General features: G+C 41.1%; 1 protein-coding gene across 1 annotated transcript in view; it reads right to left on the bottom strand.

Annotated features, from left to right (window-relative positions):
* The window catches only part of polr2m (RNA polymerase II subunit M), a 124,789-nt gene extending 106,928 nt beyond the window's left edge, over positions 1–17,861 (bottom strand). The window contains exons 1-2 of the mRNA XM_051920775.1: positions 17,482–17,861; positions 8,379–8,468 (exon numbers count right to left, since the gene is read on the bottom strand). Coding sequence (XP_051776735.1) covers positions 8,379–8,468; positions 17,482–17,544 — 153 coding nt within the window. The 5' untranslated portion in view covers positions 17,545–17,861. The remainder of the gene's footprint in view (positions 1–8,378; positions 8,469–17,481) is intronic.
* Positions 17,862–20,249: the final 2,388 nt, after the last annotated feature.

The raw sequence follows: 20,249 nt of genomic DNA, 5'->3' as shown, positions 1-20,249 counted from the left end.
GGCGGCTACATAGACACGATCAAATAAAAACAAAAAAATCAAATAATCATTCTACATTTTCAAAACGTCGAAAAAACGACGGAATGAAAAAAAGGCCCACCCGACGACCCACCCATTCCATTTTTATATATATAGATGTATTAATATTCACACACTCACTGAGCTAATAATTAAAACCACCTGTACACCTGCTTATCCAGGCAATTATCTAATCAGCCAATCACGTGGCAGCAACACAATCCATAAAATCCTGCAGATACAAGTCTGGAGCTTCAGTTACTGGTCACATCAAGCACCAGAATGGGGAAAAAATCTGATCTCAGTGACTTTCAGTCGTGGCATGAGGACCTGCCTGGTTTCAGTATTTCTGTAACTGCTGATCTCCTGGAATTTCACACACAACAGTCTGTAGAGTTTACTCAGAATGGTAAGAAAAACAAAACAACATCCAGTGAGTGGCAGTCTATGAACAATAATGTCTTATTGATGAAAGAGATCACAGGAGAATGGCCAGACTGGCTTGAGCTGACAGAAAGGCTACGGGAACTCAGATAACCAACCGCTGTGAGCAGAAAAGCATCTCAGAATGCACACCACGTTGAACCTTGAGATGTGTGGACCACAACAGCAGAAGACCATTGAGGGTTCCACTCCTGTCAGCCTAGAACAGAAAGTTAAGGCTGCAATGGGCACAGACTCTGGACAGTTGAAGACTGGAAAAACGTTGCCTGGTATGATGGTGGTAAGGTGGGAAGTCAGCCCCAACAGCATGAATCCATGTACCCAACCTGCTTTGTGTCAACAGTCCAGGGTGGTGGTGGTGGTGGTGTAATGGTGTGGGGAATGTTTTCTTGGCACCCTTTGGGCCCATTAATACCAATCAATCATCGCTTGTGTTGTTGCTGACCATGTGGTGTTTTTATGGCCACAGTTTACCCATCTAATGGCTACTCCCAGCATGGTTACCCACCATGTCACAAAGATAACTGCTTTCATGAACATGTCAGTGAGTTCAGTCTTCTTCAGTGGTCTGGATTTGAATCCAATAAAACTCCTTTTGGGATGTGGCAGAACAGGAGAATGTGCAGCTGACAAATCGGCAGAAAATGCGTGATGTAATCAAGTCAACATGGACCAGAATCCAACACCTTGTGGAATCCATGCTTCTAACAAATGAGACTGTTTTGAGAATAAAAGGAGGCCCTGACCACTATTGGTATTGTGGTTTCAAAGAATTTACTCAGTGAGTGTGAATATAAAAAAAGGTGGCAAGTCTGTCTGTCTGTCAGTTTGACTTATGAGCAGGGCAGAAACATAGTTTAATCTATTACTCATTTTTATTTACTTTAATTCTAATAATTTTTATACTGGGTATTATTTACTTCTCTCTCTCTCTCTCTATATCTATATATATCTATATATATATCTATATATATATATCTATATATATATATATATATATATATATATATATATATATATATATATATATATATATATATATATATATATATACTGCAGTGGGTTGGCACCCTGCCCAGGATTGTTTCCTGCCTTGTGCCCTGTGTTGGCTGGGATTGGCTCCAGCAGACTCCCGTGACCCTGTGTTTGGATTCAGCGGGTTGGAAAATGGATGGATATATATATATATTATATACAGTACTGTATATATGTGTTTGTGTGTTAATACACTTCTCATCCTAATGCAGCTTAATGATGCAGCACACCCAGATGTCCTTATTTCCTCCATTAAACATAGAGAATACATATAAAGGTAGGGTGTGTTACACCTCAAAAGATGTTAGACACTTCTAGAAACTGAATGATTATACTTATGTTGTATCAAAGAAATGAAGAAATTCCAAAGTGTAGTCCAAACATATTACTAAAATTCACACCTATTTATGATTGCCACAGAGCAGTGACATCCTGGTACCGCCAATATTCAGCAGATACAACATACAGAGAGTGAACTGTAAAAGAAATAATCAAGTTACTTTATGGTGATTGTTGCACACGTTTATAAATTTAAGTGCATTGTTAGGCAGGCACAAGGCTCCCATCTCCTGAGCAAACCACTCAAATGTACTTTAACATCCAGCCATACATTAACAGCTGAATTGTGTGCAGATCTTATAAGTGATCTTGGAGCTCGGAATTAGCGAAACATGACAGATACATATGAAGCAATGGTGTTTTAAATAAGCTTATTTTCTTAACTTAGAATTTCTCATTCTGTTCGTTTCCATTTATATGACAAAACCTCTTTCTAACAATTAAATATATTAATAATACTAGTAATGGGTATGGTGATCCAGAGAAACTCAGCCATGCAAATGTCCTAATCCATACATGACAATACCTACAAAGTTTAATAATTAATGTTGAAAAGATCCATAAATAATGTAAGAACCTCTAGGACGTTATGTATCGGTGCATCCAACGCTGCCAAGTAGCACCACAGATTGACCAGGAGCTCACTGATGCCCTGATGCAGGTCTGGGAGGAGACCCCCAGGGCATCAGGAGCAGGCCCAGACATTGTCGGGAGTACATACAGACAAGTGGGGGTCATAGACTACTGAGTCATATTGGTTGGGAGTTGCCATGATGAAATTCACGCAAGTTGGATCAGCCTGTGATTTCAGTTTTTGACTTTGATTGTCGGTGTGATGTTGAATCAGCCCTCAGTGGGTGGGTGAGTTTGGTTTCCATTGACCGTTGTTACACCATTTTGTTCTCTATGAATTACACAGCATAACTCAGTAAAGATTGTCCACTTGAATATTTCATTCATTGAGATTCGATGTGTGATTTAAGTGTGCCCTTCATTTTTTGAGCAGTGTATACACACATATATAAACTGACTAGTACTGCTGCCTTAAGTAATCCAGGCCATCCAGGATGTGCCGAGTCTGTTTGGACTTTTTCCACTATTACTTGTCAATACTGGGGTCCTACCTTGAAACCCATGGATTTTTACTAACCAAGATTACTTCACAGAACTGTCACTTTGTGACTAATACGATCTCTAAAACTGTACAGTATTTTTTTTCAGATTCTAAAATGAAACAAAGTTTTGATCGTGCTGCTTTTTATAGTAGGTGATAAGCCATTAACCCTTTTGGTCCTGGATTTTCTGTTTTTATGGGAAAAAATATTTTGTGAGATATTCTACCTTTGGGGTGTCTAGGAAGCTCAAAAATTATCACTATTATTATGCCATAGCTGCCAAATACTTCAATCTTCTTGAGGAAATAAAACTGAAAGTGGAGCTACTTAGTATGTGGTGCGCACAGTCTGGAAGTGTCCATTTTCACTTCCGTGTTTCATGGACTGTATGCTTGTCTCTCCAGTCTGCGCTAATAGTAGCATGTCCGGTTCCAACGGCTACAAACGTGCCTGTGCTTTACAAAAATGGCTGTATATTTATGTACTAGTAATGGGATGTTAGGGCCGAAAGGTTATTTAATGGAATAAACCGCCAAAAAAACAATCATTTTCCAGCTGGCTGCCACCCACCTGCAGCAATGGCTGCCAGGGCCAGAGTCTCTCCGGGAAGCATCAACCATAAGGCACAAATGAATTCTGAACAAGGTGAAAAATAAACTTAAATGTAATGAACAAAAGACAGTTTACATGCAATAATAAAAGATGTGCATAAAAGCTAATTATTTTTACAACTCTGACAACAGTGACAGTTCAAGCAAAGCTCTGCCAAGGTCCTGCCCAACAAAAACACATTTTTCTCCTTTTCTCCCATTGGAACCTGAACATCCACTACAGAAGATGAGGAGAGGAATGTGTGTCCAAGAGCAACACGACATTTCAGTCTTTGAGATCTCATTTTGAGATCTTCGCTGTATTGGCTTAACACTGACAGAAAAAGGAAGCTTGAAATGATACAAGGGTGCAGTGGGCTGCTGGTATTCTGCACACACAGTTCAGACCTTGAGCACAGGAGACGCAGATCACCCTCTTCATCCAGAGCACACCACCACTGTAAGAGATCCCTCATCTCGATGAATAAGGCTTCTGACTGAGGATTCTATTAGACTGCCTCTCTTTATCTCCCCCCTGAAGGGTTAAGTCATAGCCCAAGGTGCCATAATCACATTCCAAGCTGTTCACCCGAGCTAATAGTGTGTTGTGCTGAACATTCACATGCAGCATGTTCTTTCTCCTCCAGTTTGCACACCTCATTAGTTTCGAGCCTCTTGTTAATCTGCTTCATTTCTGTGCAAGTAATGAGTGTTAACAGCTGGGCTGGCAACAACTTGAGGTCAATTAACTTCAAATTGACTGGTTATACCTCTGACATCATCAGCTCCGCAGACTGCATTCCCGGCATTGCTAACTGAGCTCCAGCTTTTGTCTCCTCCTGTGGAGTCGGCAGGTTTCACACATGGCTCTTTATCAGACTGCTTGTTAGCGGCAGGCCTTTTTAGGGTCTGTGGCAGGCACATTCACTGTAACACCTCCTGCACTGAGAGCGTAAGGAGTAACAGTAACTCAAAGGTCGAAGCTGGTCTTTAGTTTTTAATGGCCGCTGTGACTTACATAGGAGCACAGCCAGACCTGTTAAAAAGTGCGAGGTGGAGAAGGGCAAATTCACCCAGAAAAATCCTCCTGTGGCAAATATTAGACCATAATTAGTGTATTTATATTCTCTCTTCTTCATTGTACTTGGTTATAGAATGTATATATATAGATATATATTTAGTTGCCTTACATCCATTGGTCTATTTTTTAAACCACTTATCCAATATGGGGTCACAGGGAGTCAGCATTGGGGGCACCAATCCATCACACAGCAGCACTCGATCACACACACACACACACACACACACACACACACACACACACACACACACACACACTGTGTGTCTATTTAGTGTTGGGGTTTAACCTGACAAAGTCTTTGGGATGTGGAACACAAATTGGAGTGCCTGGAGGAAAACCAACACAGCCATTGGGAGGAACGTAAACACCTGTAGGCACAGTGAAGATGGATACAACTCAGTGCGTTACTGTGGTCCGTGTATGTAATAAGCTTGGAGCTCCTATAAGTCAACAGCACACCATGTGAAATAATACAACACACTGTACATGTTGATAGTGCCATTAACATCTATCTATCTATCTATCTATTATATAGTGCCTTTCACATCCATCTATCTATCTATTATATAGTGCCTTTCCTATCTATCTATCTATCTATCTATCTATCTATCTATCTATCTATCTATCTATCTATCTATCTATTATATAGTGCCTTTCACATCTATCTATCTATTATATAGTGCCTTTCACATCTATCTATCTATCTATTATATAGTGCCTTTCACACCTATCTATCTATCTACCTATATACAATGCATCCGGAAAGTATTCACAGCGCATCACTTTTTCCACATTTTGTTATGTTACAGCCTTATTCCAAAATGGATTAAATTCATTATTTTCCTAAGAATTCTACACACAACACCCCATAATGACAACGTGAAAAACGTTTACTTTAGGTTTTTGCATATTTATTAAAAATAAAAAAACTGAGAAATAACAAAATGTGGAAAAAGTGATGCGCTGTGAATGCTTTCTGGATGCACTCTATCTATCTATCTATCTATCTATCTATCTATCTATCTATCTATCTATCTATCTATCTATCTATCTATCTATCTATCTATCTATCTATCTATTATATAGTGCCTTTCACATCTATCTATCTATTATATAGTGCCTTTCACATCTATCTATCTATCTATTATATAGTGCCTTTCACACCTATCTATCTATCTATCTATCTATCTATCTATCTATCTATCTATCTATCTATCTATCTATTATATAGTGCCTTTCACATCTATCTATCTATTATATAGTGCCTTTCACATCTATCTATCTATCTATTATATAGTGCCTTTCACACCTACCTATCTATCTATCTATCTATCTATCTATCTATTATATAGTGCCTTTCACATCTATCTATCTATTATATAGTGCCTTTCACATCTATCTATCTATCTATCTATTATATAGTGCCTTTCACACCTATCTATCTATCTATCTATCTATCTATCTATCTATCTATCTATCTACCTATATACAGTGCATCCGGAAAGTATTCACAGCGCATCACTTTTTCCATATTTTGTTATGTTACAGCCTTATTCCAAAATGGATTAAATTCATTTTTTTCCTAAGAATTCTACACACAACACCCCATAATGACAATGTGAAAAAAGTTTACTTGAGGTTTTTGCATATTTATTAAAAATAAAAAAACTGAGAAATAACAAAATGTGGAAAAAGTGATGCGCTGTGAATGCTTTCTGGATGCACTCTATCTATCTATCTATCTATCTATCTATCTATCTATCTATCTATCTATCTATCTATCTATCTATCTATCTATCTATCTATCACTATGTGATAAATAAAGACACTACGCTCAGACCTGAAGGACATGTAGGTGTGTGTGGTAGTTCAACCCTGGAGGTTCATGGGGAGATCGGCCGACTACGCATTCACTTGCAGTTCAGTCGATTGCCTCATTAGTGCAACCATAGAAGTCCAAAGAGCAGCCTGAGCAGCAAACAAAGGAGATCAGTTGAAAATGAAACTAAAGGCTGAATTGGGCAGGCGTGATGGCAAGGAGGCAGAGCGGTCAGTGGTCCAGTGAGGAAGCGAGAGGAGCGGTGTTTCAAGGGCAGGTCACTCACACTTAGCACTGGGTACTGTGAGAGGTCCTGTAGACACCGATGGAAGCAGTAGAAATGAGGAGGTCTGGGTTTGAGCTCCCCAGCGGGTACTGCCTAAGGTAAATGGGGCGAGAGTCGGAGAGAGGGACTGTGGCTGTTTTGACATGTTTGACATCCCCTCTGACTAGAAGTCGTGTAATGAGAGGGCGAGTGAGCGAGGGTCCTTCATGAACATTCACCGCCTGACCTGGATTCTACGATGAAAAATTCTTTAATGCAAGCTAAGTATACAATTATTATTTGTGCTGTGATTCTTGTTTTTTGTTTTTTGTTGCTGTTAATTTGTCACTGTTGTGGCTTTCATGCAGAATGACCGTCACTCCCAGCACTGAAACTGGTCCATTTGCTGCACACAGCGCCATATAGATGTTGACTGGGCACAGGATTCGGTCCCAAGCCTTGACCACTGTACCATTATATTGCCTAACAATCATTTATAGCTTTGTGAAGGGAACTGCATATACTGAAAAGAAAAGCACTTGAAAGTTTTAAAATATGTGTCAATGTGAGATTACATCACAGCAAGTATTTTCAGAAATACTGTATATAGGTTCAAATAAATGTGCGTGCTTGTATATATAAGGATTCACACATGCATATCTGTGTGAATAATGCAGCTGACGCCTCTCCATTGTTGTTTTCTGAAACCTTGCACTACATCTCTACAACTCTATGGTTCCTACGCAGTGGAATGAATGCACAGCCACATCCCCCCCGCCCCTCCTTCAACTGGAATGTGTCACAGCAGAATGGCTGGATGAATCTGCATCTAAAATTTGTACACTTCTAGGAATTATGGCATAAGAGCCACTTTAGTATATAAAAGGAAGACAGAGCAGACGTTACTGTATAAAAATGTATCAATATGAGAAGCTATCCTAAGCGCCAAGAAATACAGATGTGCCAGGGACTGTTTTAAACTGAGACAGATGTGACAGGCACTATATAAAATGTAGCTTGAATCCAACTGGAAAGTGTGAATGGCTTTAGAACATTCAAAAAAAACAAACACACGAAGCTCACCAGTGCTATCCACCTAATTCCTCCAAAACATCATCGAGTTGAATTCTGGATATCCCTAAAGGTCTACTGTCCACCAAACTACTTGGTCACTTATTCCACCAAACATGCGTCAGAAGAGGGAGAAACCACAGAAAACTCCAGCTTGTAAAGACAGACCAAATTGTTAATCTTTTTAACTTGAAGATTTATTTAGCTAAATAAGGAAAAGAACAAATAATGCTCAAAAGTACAAAACAGGCAGACACATCCCACTATGCAATCTAAAAAATAAAAGCAAATGAATCAGAAAACCAGCAAATCCAGTGCACTGCTACTCCCTTTAGAAGTTAGGGCGAGGGGCCACCCTCAGAGTGCTGAAGGTATAAAAACACTTAAAGAAATAATACATAGATATAAAAAAATGAACAAACCTGAACAAAATGTCATAAAAATAATAATTCAAAAATGACAATAAAACAGAAAATACACCTAAACCCCGGCGATAACATCACATCACAGTCATTATCCCCAACAAGTGCTGTACTGGAGGAGCGGCGGCCCTAACACTTGTTTTCTCCTTATAACAAAGGCCATTGTTTGGTGTACTTACGCTCCCCTTGTTTCCTTTTTCTTGGACTTCATTGTTCTCTTCTGGCAACTCCTGAGTGTGCAGAGTGAGCCGCAGTCTGCGGATGTTCCCCTGGCACAAATCAAAAATGAGCCGGAGTTATAATAAAATAAGAAAAAAGATGAAGATACCATACAGTGCAGGTGATTTGTTCATTTCAGCCTTGTTACCTCATCCTCTGAGTAAAATTCATATCAAACATAGCAGAATACAGTAAATTGACAGAGCAAGATGTAGAGGACAGGAAGATATGGAACAAAATGATCCGCTGTGGCAAACCCTAACGGGAGCGGCCGAAAGAAGAAGAGAGTAGAATACAGTAAATCATATTACTACTGGGGTTAGGAAATAACTGCAGTGTGGATGCTTAGTTATGAAATATGATATTAACCACACTGGTCACTAAAATGAACTGACTGACCCAAATGTTTTATTGTAACTGATATTTGTTGAACTGGACCCAATGGTAAAGGTAATCTACTAGACGGAGTCTGACCGCTCTTCACTCCTGTTATGTGCCGTTTTCAGTGCAATTCAAATAATTGATGCTGAACCTTTTTTGTTTGTTTGCTTTAAATTTAAAGTTCAAAATGTCCACACAGATAGACTGCCATGATTTGTTTAATGGTTTAAGTCCATGACAATTTCTTCACCTCCATATCCCTCACAAACAGTCTGGTTGGCACAAAGCCCCATATATCAGTCATGGTTTTCATTTATGTATTCATTTTTTTGAGCCCTCTTAATTTCTAAACTGAATTGTAGACACCAGTCCTCTGGACACACTCACGCATATGTTCACTTTCACTCATTATCAATCGCAATTCATGGCTGGGGAGACAGGAGTCTATGCCAGCAGCAAATCATCTCAGGATCGGTCACTAGACGATCACAGACACAGACTTATCTGGTCACACTGGGCAAATTTAGAGTCCCAGGTTAACTAAACTGCACATTTTTGGGATGTGATGAGATTCCAGAAAAAAAACCATACAGACATGGAGAAGAACAGGCAGATTCCACACCGCTGTTGCTGGAAGGTGACTTGAACCCAAGACTCTGGGGCTGTTAGGCAGCGGGCCTATCCATTGTCGCCACTGCTGCTGTGATTGACTCAGACCAGCCTCAGCTCCCCTTGAAGGCATAATCAGCGGGTGAGCTTTATTTCATACAGGGTCCCTCTCTGTTTTGTTAATTTACAGTGTGGCAAGTCTCAGTCAAGATTAAACCTGCAGTCTTATGTTTCAGTTATTAATTAGCCACACTGACCACTGCATACCAAAATCAACACCCTGAATGGTGAAGCCTGCTCTATGGCAGTGATAGTGACGTAAAAAACAAAAACTCAAGTGACGATTACAACTAAACCAATATTAGTGAGCCGCTGTTGTCCTTACCATTCGAGCTATTTAGCCGTGTCTCCATGTGGCCTCTAAATATTTGAATGGAGTGTTGCAGAAGTGTCTTATGTACAGATCCAACAATGGCCGACTAAATGCATCACCCAAGACGAGGTCTGTAGAGATCTTCTGTATTTGACTTTACACAAGTATGTCCAAAGACGATTCTGTTTTTGACCTCTACTCTTTAAGTAAGGGGGATTGCTTGGTGGTCCGACTGGCTAACGCTCACACTACTGCACCCTAAAGGTGCCAAGGAGTCCTGCATCATATGCTTGATACTAGATAATCAGGCTGCACTATTCTATACACCATTAACTTTGATTAACATTTTTTTAATGTGAAGGAAATCAATTTATAGGAATTTAACTGATTTAAAAAGAAGAAACTTTGATGAATTGATGACTCGCATTTGTAACAAAATGCAAATTACCATATATATTTGCGGATATGTCGGGACTTGATTTTACCGTATAATTTCCAGTATTTTATAATGGTGGTTGTATAAGTTGAATGCAGAAAACTCACGCTATTGGTCCAAAAGATTATGCTATGCTAACACCCACCTGAGTACGGAAGCGTATTACGGCCACGGAGAAGAAGAAAAAAATACGGACACAGTGAAGAAAAAATTGTCGACTTTTCCACTTTATTCTAGAAGTTTGTGTCAAGATTAAAGTCGACATGTTGACTTTATTCTCGTAGTTTATTTTGTCATTAAAGTAGAACGTCGTAAATGTCATTTTAAAATCAATGTTTAATTTACTAGATTTTCTCAAACCCCGTCATATGTAGCACATTAAATGCTTTGTGTTAAGTTTTCCCTGTCCCATGTTACTCGGTACATGCTTCTTAAACTGACTTCCTCTCCTCGACTTTATTCTCGACATATACTCTTTTTGCTTCACTGTGTCTGTATTGTTTTTTTCTCCGTGGCCCTAATACACTTCCGTACCTAAGAGACTAACCACAGAGCACACGGCCTTTTATTTCTCTCTATTGTGCTTACGTGACCACACGGTAAGACCCAAACTATTCCGAAGCGACGTTTGCACTGTTTTTGTATCTCACATCCTCATACACCTTTATCGTAAGAGCATCCCTTATCTACGATGGAGCGTTCGATCAGAAGAAAATATGAAGCTGGTTGAAAATTAAAAGTCGTTGAAGTGGCGAAAGAAATTGGTAACTGTGCTGCTGCAACAAAATTTGATGCGTCTGAGAAACTGATGTGAAATTGGAGGAGGCAAAAAGTTGAGGCAAAAATTTTTGAACGGGCATATAAGTCGGGGTCTGAGTTTATGAACCATTTTTCGGGTTTCAAGACCCGACTTATACACAAGTATATACGGTACTTTTTAAAGATGTAACATTGGGCCAACAAGGAGAGAAATTCTTGTAAATGTTTGATTGATTGCTCACTCTCTTATACCTTGCAATATGAATTGGGTTTCAAAGTGTTTTGCAACGGTGCTGGCGGTTTAAAGTGCTGTTTGATTTACAGATTTATCTCAAAGGCAGCATGGTGCTGCTTCTACCTCAAGGAACAGAAATCCTGGGTTTGAATCTCACGCCGAACTGTTGTCTATATCGTGTATGCATGGTCTCCCTGTGCATGTATGGCTTTGTTTTTAGAGACTTCAGTTTAATCCAACATGAAGACACGGAGCTTACATTAACTAGAGATTCGAAATTGTCCCTGTGTGGTTGTCAGTGTCCTTGTGGCATATCCATGGATGGTTTGTGCCTTGCTTCTGAAACTGCTGGAATTGGCTCTGCTCCTTGTTGACCTGAATTGGATTAAATAGGCTTGAGAATATGATGTTATATAATAATACGCTCTTATGTATACTGCATGAACAGTTACGTGTGTTGATATGAAAGGCACTATATTGTTGACTGAATAATTGATCTCATTTCATCTCTTTCTCTTCTTTAGTACAGTCTTTAGTTAAATAACAAATACAAAGTTATTTGATCTTACTGTCGCCTTTATAACGAACCTCAGCAGGCACGACTTTATGTGAAAACTGCTTAATTACTTTCTCACTTCTTTGAATGACTGACCCTTCACTCTGCTTTTATTGTATTATGAAGGTTCTTCATAAAGTCCTTTGTGCCAGTAAAAGGTATGAAAGGCATCATATAGCACAGAATGAATGACCGGTATTTGTCTCTCTCTCTCTCTCTCACGCTCTCTCTCTGTATAATGAATTTCTTTGTGCAAATTACAAAAAGCACTACAACAACAACAACAGCATTGATTTATATAGTCCATTTTCAAAAAGTTATGTAGCTCAAAGTGTTTTACAAGGCAACAAAATGATAGTTATATGAAATTAAAAAAAGTTGTTGATAACATTAAAACAAAGGAAAAATCTGCAGGGGTACTAAGGCCAAAAAGACCACCAGCCCCCACTGGGCATTCTACATAACATAAATGGTCGTAAATCAGTCCTCTTTGTTTTCAGGCCTCACATGATAGGATTTGAGGATTTTGTCTTGTGGATGCTGGGACACCCACCTTCAATCTGCCAGAACAGGGGGCTGCATGATGCCTTGGTCAGGTGGCGGTGGCACAGAACACCACTAAACCCCTGATCTAACATCACTAAAGGCAGTTCATTCCTGCCTTGTGTCGATGTTGCTGAGAAGGCTCTACCTTCCCTCAGCTATACAAATGGATTAAGCAGGCCCAAAAAACACTGCGCGGCTACCTCCCAGAGCACCTTCCTGGGTTTGCACTCCTCCCTGGTCTTTATTTGTGTAGAACTGGCACATTCTACCTGAGTCTGAGTGGGTATTTCCTCTGGGTGCTCCAAAGATGTGCAGGGCAGGTGTGTTAGCTTTTCATGCTGCTTATTGAGGAAGTTTCCTGTAAAACTGGCAAGGCAACAATTACGCCTTTGTCGTTCTTTACTGGTGCAGCAGGTCTGCCATGGCACAGTTCTGTAAGGAGGAGCTGATCCTAGGATGCCACATTTATTAAACTGACTTTACATTTAGGGGTGAAGTAAATGCTGGGGTGCCAGGGAGATATACAGCTTTTCAAATGACCCCTGACCTGAGGCATGTGTGCCTCCCATAGGCCGATTCAAAGATGAGAAGGTGCATTATAAAGTGCTAGTCTAGTGGATGGCCGCCAAGCATCACACGGATAAGCCAAAGTGTTTTGTTTTATATTTGTCTGCTTGTGTGGCTCCCTTTGCTCATCCCTCCCCTGACCAAAAGGCGTTTTTTTATTAGTCTGTATTTACTGTATGTGTATTTTATGTTTTGAATTATTATTCTTCAGATTTTTGTGCTGTCGATTTTGTGTATAAATAGTTAATCGTTTATCTGTGATCCTCGTTCTTTGTGAGTGGAGCCCTAGGAGGTGGGGCCACCCTGATATGACTACTCCTGAGCCCATACACCCCACCCCCCCACAACTATTTAGGCCAGAGCAGAGACAGCTCAAGAGTAGGAGATCATTCAGTTTGTGAAGAACTTTACAAGTATTGTTTTTTACTTTGGACTTTCTGGTTTTCCCAGATTTATTTTGTTTCTGTTCCTGGTTTTCTCTTTCAGATTGTGGTTTTATACGTGTTTGTGGTACGATTGCCTTTTAGGCAACACCTTGTGTCTATTTTTGTGAGAATTTTTGGCTTCTTCTTCTTTTTTGTTCTAATAATTCCTTTATTTACTGCTCTCTTGTGCACAGGCCAGGGGTTTACGGTCACCCTCCTTTTTTGTGGGGATTTTGATGGATTTCGAGTTATTTTGTCAGCTCCCCGTGCTAAAAGGGAGGCCTGCAGCTAGTAGTTGTAAGACAAGCCTGGATTTGAGGTGATGCTCACCTCACAAATTGATCCTGAAAGCTCCAGAGGCGTACAATGCACTCGTAGCCTGGTCACCCATCATCTGTACATTTTCTCCCAGCATTCATGTATTTTTTTTTTTAATCTGGGTCCTCTGGTTTTTGCCCACATCTCAAAGATATGCAGACTAACGTTCGATTGACCCAGTTGTGAGTGGTAGTAGATAGAATGTGTGTGTCCATGCGCCCTTCAACGAATTGGCACCTCATCCATACTTGGTGTCTGCCACTTGTCTGATGCATTCTGGAGGGCTTCTACAGTATCTGTCCACAGCCCTATGCTGAAATAGGCAGGTTCAGGAGATGAGTAAATAAATGATCACCTGCTCTCCATGCACTCGAGGTTCTCCTGCCACTGGAGGTTTTCTTCCTCCCTTCCTTCAACTCAAAACCCACAGACAGTGCTTATGACACTCTTGCCAGCCTCCAGGCTCACAGCTGAGTGATGTGTTCAGTTGTCCCCAGGCTGTGTCAACGGTGCGTGTGGCAGAGGCAGCTTAACTCAGCCAGTGTTGTCACACATCATGTTCCCATCATGGAATTCACAACACAGACTTTTCAGACCTGTTACAAAGTAAATAAAAGGGCCTGGCACGGCGCTGGCAGTCTGCCACTGTCACTCCACTCTGTTGTGTGAAACACAAAGAATAGGCGAGAATTTTAAAACTTAGAATGCACACTGGCCATCTTGACAGCTGTGCACATGCAGTGACCCCCTTTGGCCTACTGACTCCATGTGGCCTGCTCTTCAGTGACCATCCAGGTGGCACAGTGGCTACGGTGTATGGTAGGCTTGCTTGCTTCATCTAACACCCCTGCGGTGGCGCTGGCTGTAAATGATTTATCGATTGATTGAAGTAGTTTTTGCATTTTGTACATGGCACAGACTTTGGGATTTGCATAGGAGTGGAGCCTGGTAGGTGCCTCTTCATGTGCCTGTGAGAGCCTCCTGACATGGTGGCTGAGGCATCAGACTTTAAGGGTCAATGATGCAGGTTCAGTGCCCACCTTGAGTAAGTCCAATAGACAAAACATATGGAAACCAATAGGGCCGTTATGAACAATACTGCGCATTCTCTTTCTGACTCACTAGCGTTGACGACTTTCATCCAACAAGTTATTTAGCCACGATGGCTCGGCTTCTGTTAAAAGCTACGCTTCCCATTGGGACAAATAAACTACGATAAACACTCTTAAAAAAATCCTGGTTCTTTAATAGCACTTTGTGGCTCTTTTCTGGGATGTGTGGTCCCTCATAGAGCCTTTGTCATTCTGGGAAGGGGTCTCTGCATATGAAGTTGGTGCTTTGTGCTTTGAAAGACTTCCTAATATGTAGGAAAAAAAAACAAATCTTGAATTTACGGCAGGCTACCTAGTAGGACAGGAACAGATTAAGAACACCGGGACTGTAGCCTGTGTTAGTGTATGCTGGACGAGTTCTTTTAAAATGATGACCCACACAAATCTGTTGCCATCCATTTAGCATTATTTTCTGTATGGAGCCCGTCACTGATCTAAATACATAAAGGCTCATTCTGGAACATGTGGATGGGTCTTTTTGGAACCAAAATTGGTTCCCCTATGGCATCGCTCTATAGAACCACACTGGCGCTCTTATTTTTAAGAGCTGTGGCGAGTGGCTGGGGGTGGTACCCTGCCGGGACGCCCAGGAGGACCGGAGGAGGGATTACGCCTCCTCCAGACCACATGGGGGCAACCGCCCTGGTGGCTTTAGGGACCACAAGAACAGAGCTTTGAAGCTCAACCCTATAGGGGCCCGTGGTCACCGCCAGGATGACGCCCCAATGCCTGTGGAGCCCTGGCACTCAGTGCTTCCGCCACACCCAGAAGTTCTGGGGGGGAAGAAGACCAGGGACACTGGGGAGCACCGGCGCAAAGCTAATCAGGAGGCACCTGAAGCACATCCAGGTATGTATGAAAGGGGCCGCCTCCCTCCATTCGATGGCAGAGGACAAAGTCTTGGTGGAGAGGAGTGGAGGTGGACTTTGGGGGAGTTTTGGGGTTGTGTGCACTGTTGTAAATATTAGTTGTGAAAATAAACGTGTGTTGGGTGATTTAAACATGTCTACCTGTCTGTGTCCGGACCAGTTTCCACAGAGCATATACATAAAGTATGCATCAATCATCTCAGGTGGCCTTAGGGGTGTGGGGGGCCTCAGGCTGACCAATCACAATGCGGGGCCGGTTACATCAAATGCTGTTACTGGTATGTGTGGCCCGTATAAAGTTGCTTGCAAATTTAATAAAAGTAATGTTAATACTGTACACACCAGATTTTCTCATTACAGTATACAGCTACATTTTTGCATGATAACATGGACTTTATCAAAATATAACGATATAATCTATTAAAAAAGTGCAATTCATAATTCATGACAATACCACGACAGTGCGAAATGTGATGTGGTGGTCATGCGGAAATTAGCAGGGCCTCTTCTAGAAAACGAACCCAAATTGCGAGACTACTCTGAGTCTCGATATGCAGGATGTCATAGTCATAACTCACGTTGATGTCATGTCAGCCAGTTATCATTAGCGAGACATGTTTTTGGGCATTGACATTCAGACGTGTTTATGGCCTACAAATGAAATGTGAGTTTCAGTGTTTCGACAGGAAGTGTGAAATTAACGTAGAGGTATCATCATGAAATCTGTTACCGGTTTCCAGGTTCAGGGACGAAAATCCACTTTTGAATGGAAAAGTCATTGATGACATCTTCATGGTCTAATCTGGATCTGCAATGTCTTTTTCTATGGATAGGAGAAGCCAACCCAGCGACTAAGGGGCTATACCTGTTTTAGGAAGGGATTATACTGGCCACCGTTTTCGGGTGATGAAGGTGGACTATGGAATGTTTTCAAAGATGTACATGTAAAGGATTTGACCTTGATGAGGGATTTTAAAAGGGGTCCTCTTAGAAGCATCTCAAATATATATATACTGTATATACTGTATATAAGCGGGCCCACTTGCCACCCCCAAACGCCGCTCTTGTCCGCTCTTGACAATCATCAAACTCTTTGACTATGTGGAGAAATGCACCTGCTGCTGAAGCCCATGATGATGTAATGCAGTAATCGCCCACCTGCTTTGCCTGATTGTTTGGGTCGCACTAGAGGAGTCGCCAGTCCACTAAGCTAAGGCGACTGTCTTTGGGATGCTGGAGGGAAGCTCGACCGAGACCCTTGTGAGAAGTCCGCCCCACTACCCGCTGCGCCACTCTGCCGCCATGTAAACACACAATGTTTTTTTCCCCCTTTATTATTGACTTTATTATTTATCAGTGAAACTTCTGCAAACTTTTTAAAACAGGATTTTGTAAATGCACAGCTAGCAAGGAGACCCCACGCCATTTTTATTTACTTACACTTCTTCGGGACGACAGTCCTTGTCACGCTTGTCAGTTCATGGCACGCTGTCATAATTTTTTTAATGTAATCCTAATAAACGCCCAATGTTAAAGAGCGCGTGGGAAACACAAACAGTTGCAGTTTTGCAAATTTATTTATGGAGACAGCATTGCAAAGAGACACGCGAATGGAACGAAAACGCCCTTTGGATTTAATAAAGTGAGTTACACCCTTCATCGAGAGTACACCGCACTTTGAAAAAGTTGGTGAGGACAATTCCAGTGTTTTTATCAAACTTGCAAAATCGAAGTAATAAAATGAAAACATATATATGCCGGTGTGATAATAAATAAATGAATAAATAAGTACAGACAGACAGAAGCAGAACCCCGCTTTTGTGCACTTTGCGCGGTGTCCCCCTTTTGTCATTTTAAAATCACTAAAGCAAACTTACATTTTTGTTGGAATCCTGGACGTCGGCGGTGGTCACCGTAGAAGCCGAGCCGTGCTTTAACATGTTCCCATGCAGGGCAGCCCAGCTGCACGCGCACACCAACCGTGCCCAGTCCTGCTGTCGACTCCCCTGCTGTCACTCGCCCTGCCTGTGAATGAAGAAAAAGTTCCACCCCAACAGAAAGCGTGCAGTGCTGATCAGCAGTGTTCACATTCCAGCTCCGCCTGATAAGCAGAAACGTAGATGAAGGGAACAAAAAAAAAAAAGACCTACAAGCCGAAATAATCCAAAGAAAACAAAGCAGCAGAGCGACGAACACGCACGGTCGGAGTAGCTCGCGGTGTCAGACTGCACTGGTAGGAGGCTCGGGCGGACGGAGACACGAGAACACCTGGGCACATCCCCGCTCGCCTGTTGCTCGGCAACGCAAAGACACCTCTGGGCCTGACATCTCACCTGACCTGTCAGGCTGCATTTCCTATCACTATGTAGTGACGGTCCTGTCAGCGTCAGCTCACCAATACCATCAGTGAGCGAAACGCGCGTGGAGCGTCTGACACTTGATCAGCGTGTGAGCGGCCACATACCGAACGAAGTGTTCAACAACTTTAGTCGATAAACGGGGAAATACGACTATAAACCCACATGTATTTCCCGAAAGTAATTTGACACAGAGCACAGCCTGTTAACCGAGTGGTTTACATAATCGAGTACACATTATCATGGATGGGGAACCAACTCAGTGTATGTGGCTTGGAGTGCAGAGAAACAGTAATGACCCAAACTGTTAGTGTGCTACAACAACAACATCAACAACATTTATTTATATAGCATATTTTCATACAAAAAGTAGCTCAAAGTGCTTTACATAATGAAGAAAAGAAAAATAAAAGACTAAATAAGAAATTAAAATAGTGTTAGTGTGCTAGGAAACTGTGCATCTCATTTTTAATGCTGTGGTATAAATATTATTATAATGATATTTTATGCAACTACTACCAGGTGCCAACTCGTCTTTTTCTAGTAAAGAAGTGAGACTGGGAAACAAAAAGCAGCCTGATCACCAATGTAGTGTTTTTCAACGAGGGGATCGAGGCCCACTTGTGGGCAGCTGCTGCCGCTGGTGGGTCACGAGCTGCTATCGTTTATATTGGTAGTGCGTGGCGGAGGGTCGCACATCGGGTCACTCCGACGATCGCACTCGCCCGTAGTGAAGATACTTACTGTGTATGCGAAGAAGAAGTGGATCACAAAAACAAAAAATCGGGAGTGGTCTTCCCTCGACTTTCTCGTATACTCCGATATGGGGATGGATATTTGAGGAATACACCGCAAGACAATAATTATATTTTTATATTATGTACATTAAAGAACCATCAACAATAAAGCAAATCAAATTAACAATATATTCAACAATTGTTATAAAAGAAAAGTTGAATAAATCGGACTCTGCAGTTGCATGAATACAGTAAAAGGTAAAGTACCACTTCCGGTTAGCGAAAATAGCGCAAAAGTTGATACAAATATAGATAGATAGATAGATAGATAGATAGATAGATAGATAGATAGATAGATAGATACTTTATTAATCCCAAGGGGAAATTCACATCTACGTTTCACATCTATTCACTCTAAATTCAGATCTACGTTTTGTTCCTAATACTTGTATGCAAAATTTGGTTGACCAAAGTGAAAGCGTCCTCAAGTTTACACACACACACAGACATAATTCTAAAAATTGTATTTTCGAACTCAGGAAGGTCTAAAACATCGAGATTCATGAACATCTCACAATAGAATGTTTGGACAATTACAATACTTTCCCTGTACTTCGTATACGAGAAAGTAAAAAGGATGAGAAACACTCTACTAGTGGGAAAGGAGGTAAGTTTGATGGAATCAGTGCTTATAATAATAAAATGTGAACTCTTCCAACATTGATTCACAGGGAATTAACTTTGTCTTTTTTAGAAAATGACCAACAGAAAAAGCCTCTTTAATGTCAAACAAAAAAAAAAAAATCTCTGCAAAATGATGTAAATTAGAAATTGTGGCTGAGTGACAGAATGAATGGGCAAAGACGAAAGAATGATCGGGACATCAACAGGGTTGTTTTGTGTAATTCTACAGTTTAATTTAAAATAAGTGCCTTTATTGCTTCAAAACGCAATCAACAAAACGAAAATAGTAGGTTCTTCATTGTCTTTTCGGAGAACTCCATCCAGCAGTCTCTTCTATATAAAAAGGCAATTCCTTCTGGGCAGCCAGGCTTCTTATGCTGCGACATAGACATAGAATTACTAGACGCCTCATGACCAGCAGCGTTGTACGTCAACGTCGCCGCCATATTGTGAGTGGCACTGCTGTGGAGCGAAGTAATGGATAAAGATGCCTCACGCATGTGCTGCTTGTGCTTGTACAAACCGCTGAACGCTCCAAACCAGATAACAGAGATTACATTTCATAGGTAAGGCTGAACAATTGTTTTGGTTATATTTGGCCATTAGAAAATCCCGTTTTATAATCTTAACTTTAGCTACGTCAGGCTAAGCTAGCAAAGCTGTGCATTTATGTGCTCAAGTGCGCCTCCAAGCAACGTTTTGGCTAAACGTATTTAGTCACTAACTATGTAGATTGTTGTTAGCTGTTAACATTTCTCAAACTTTGAAGGTTTCCCAAAGAAATCCACCCCAGGAAGCAGTGGGAGGTAGCCCTTAGACGGGATTTTGAGAAAGCTGTCCTGTGATGTGTGCCGTGCTAGTTTGGTA

Source organism: Erpetoichthys calabaricus, chromosome 17 (assembly GCF_900747795.2).
Source record: "Erpetoichthys calabaricus chromosome 17, fErpCal1.3, whole genome shotgun sequence".
NCBI lineage: Eukaryota > Metazoa > Chordata > Cladistia > Polypteriformes > Polypteridae > Erpetoichthys > Erpetoichthys calabaricus.
Note: the sequence above shows the minus strand (reverse complement) of the source record. Positions and strands in the feature narration are given on the sequence as shown.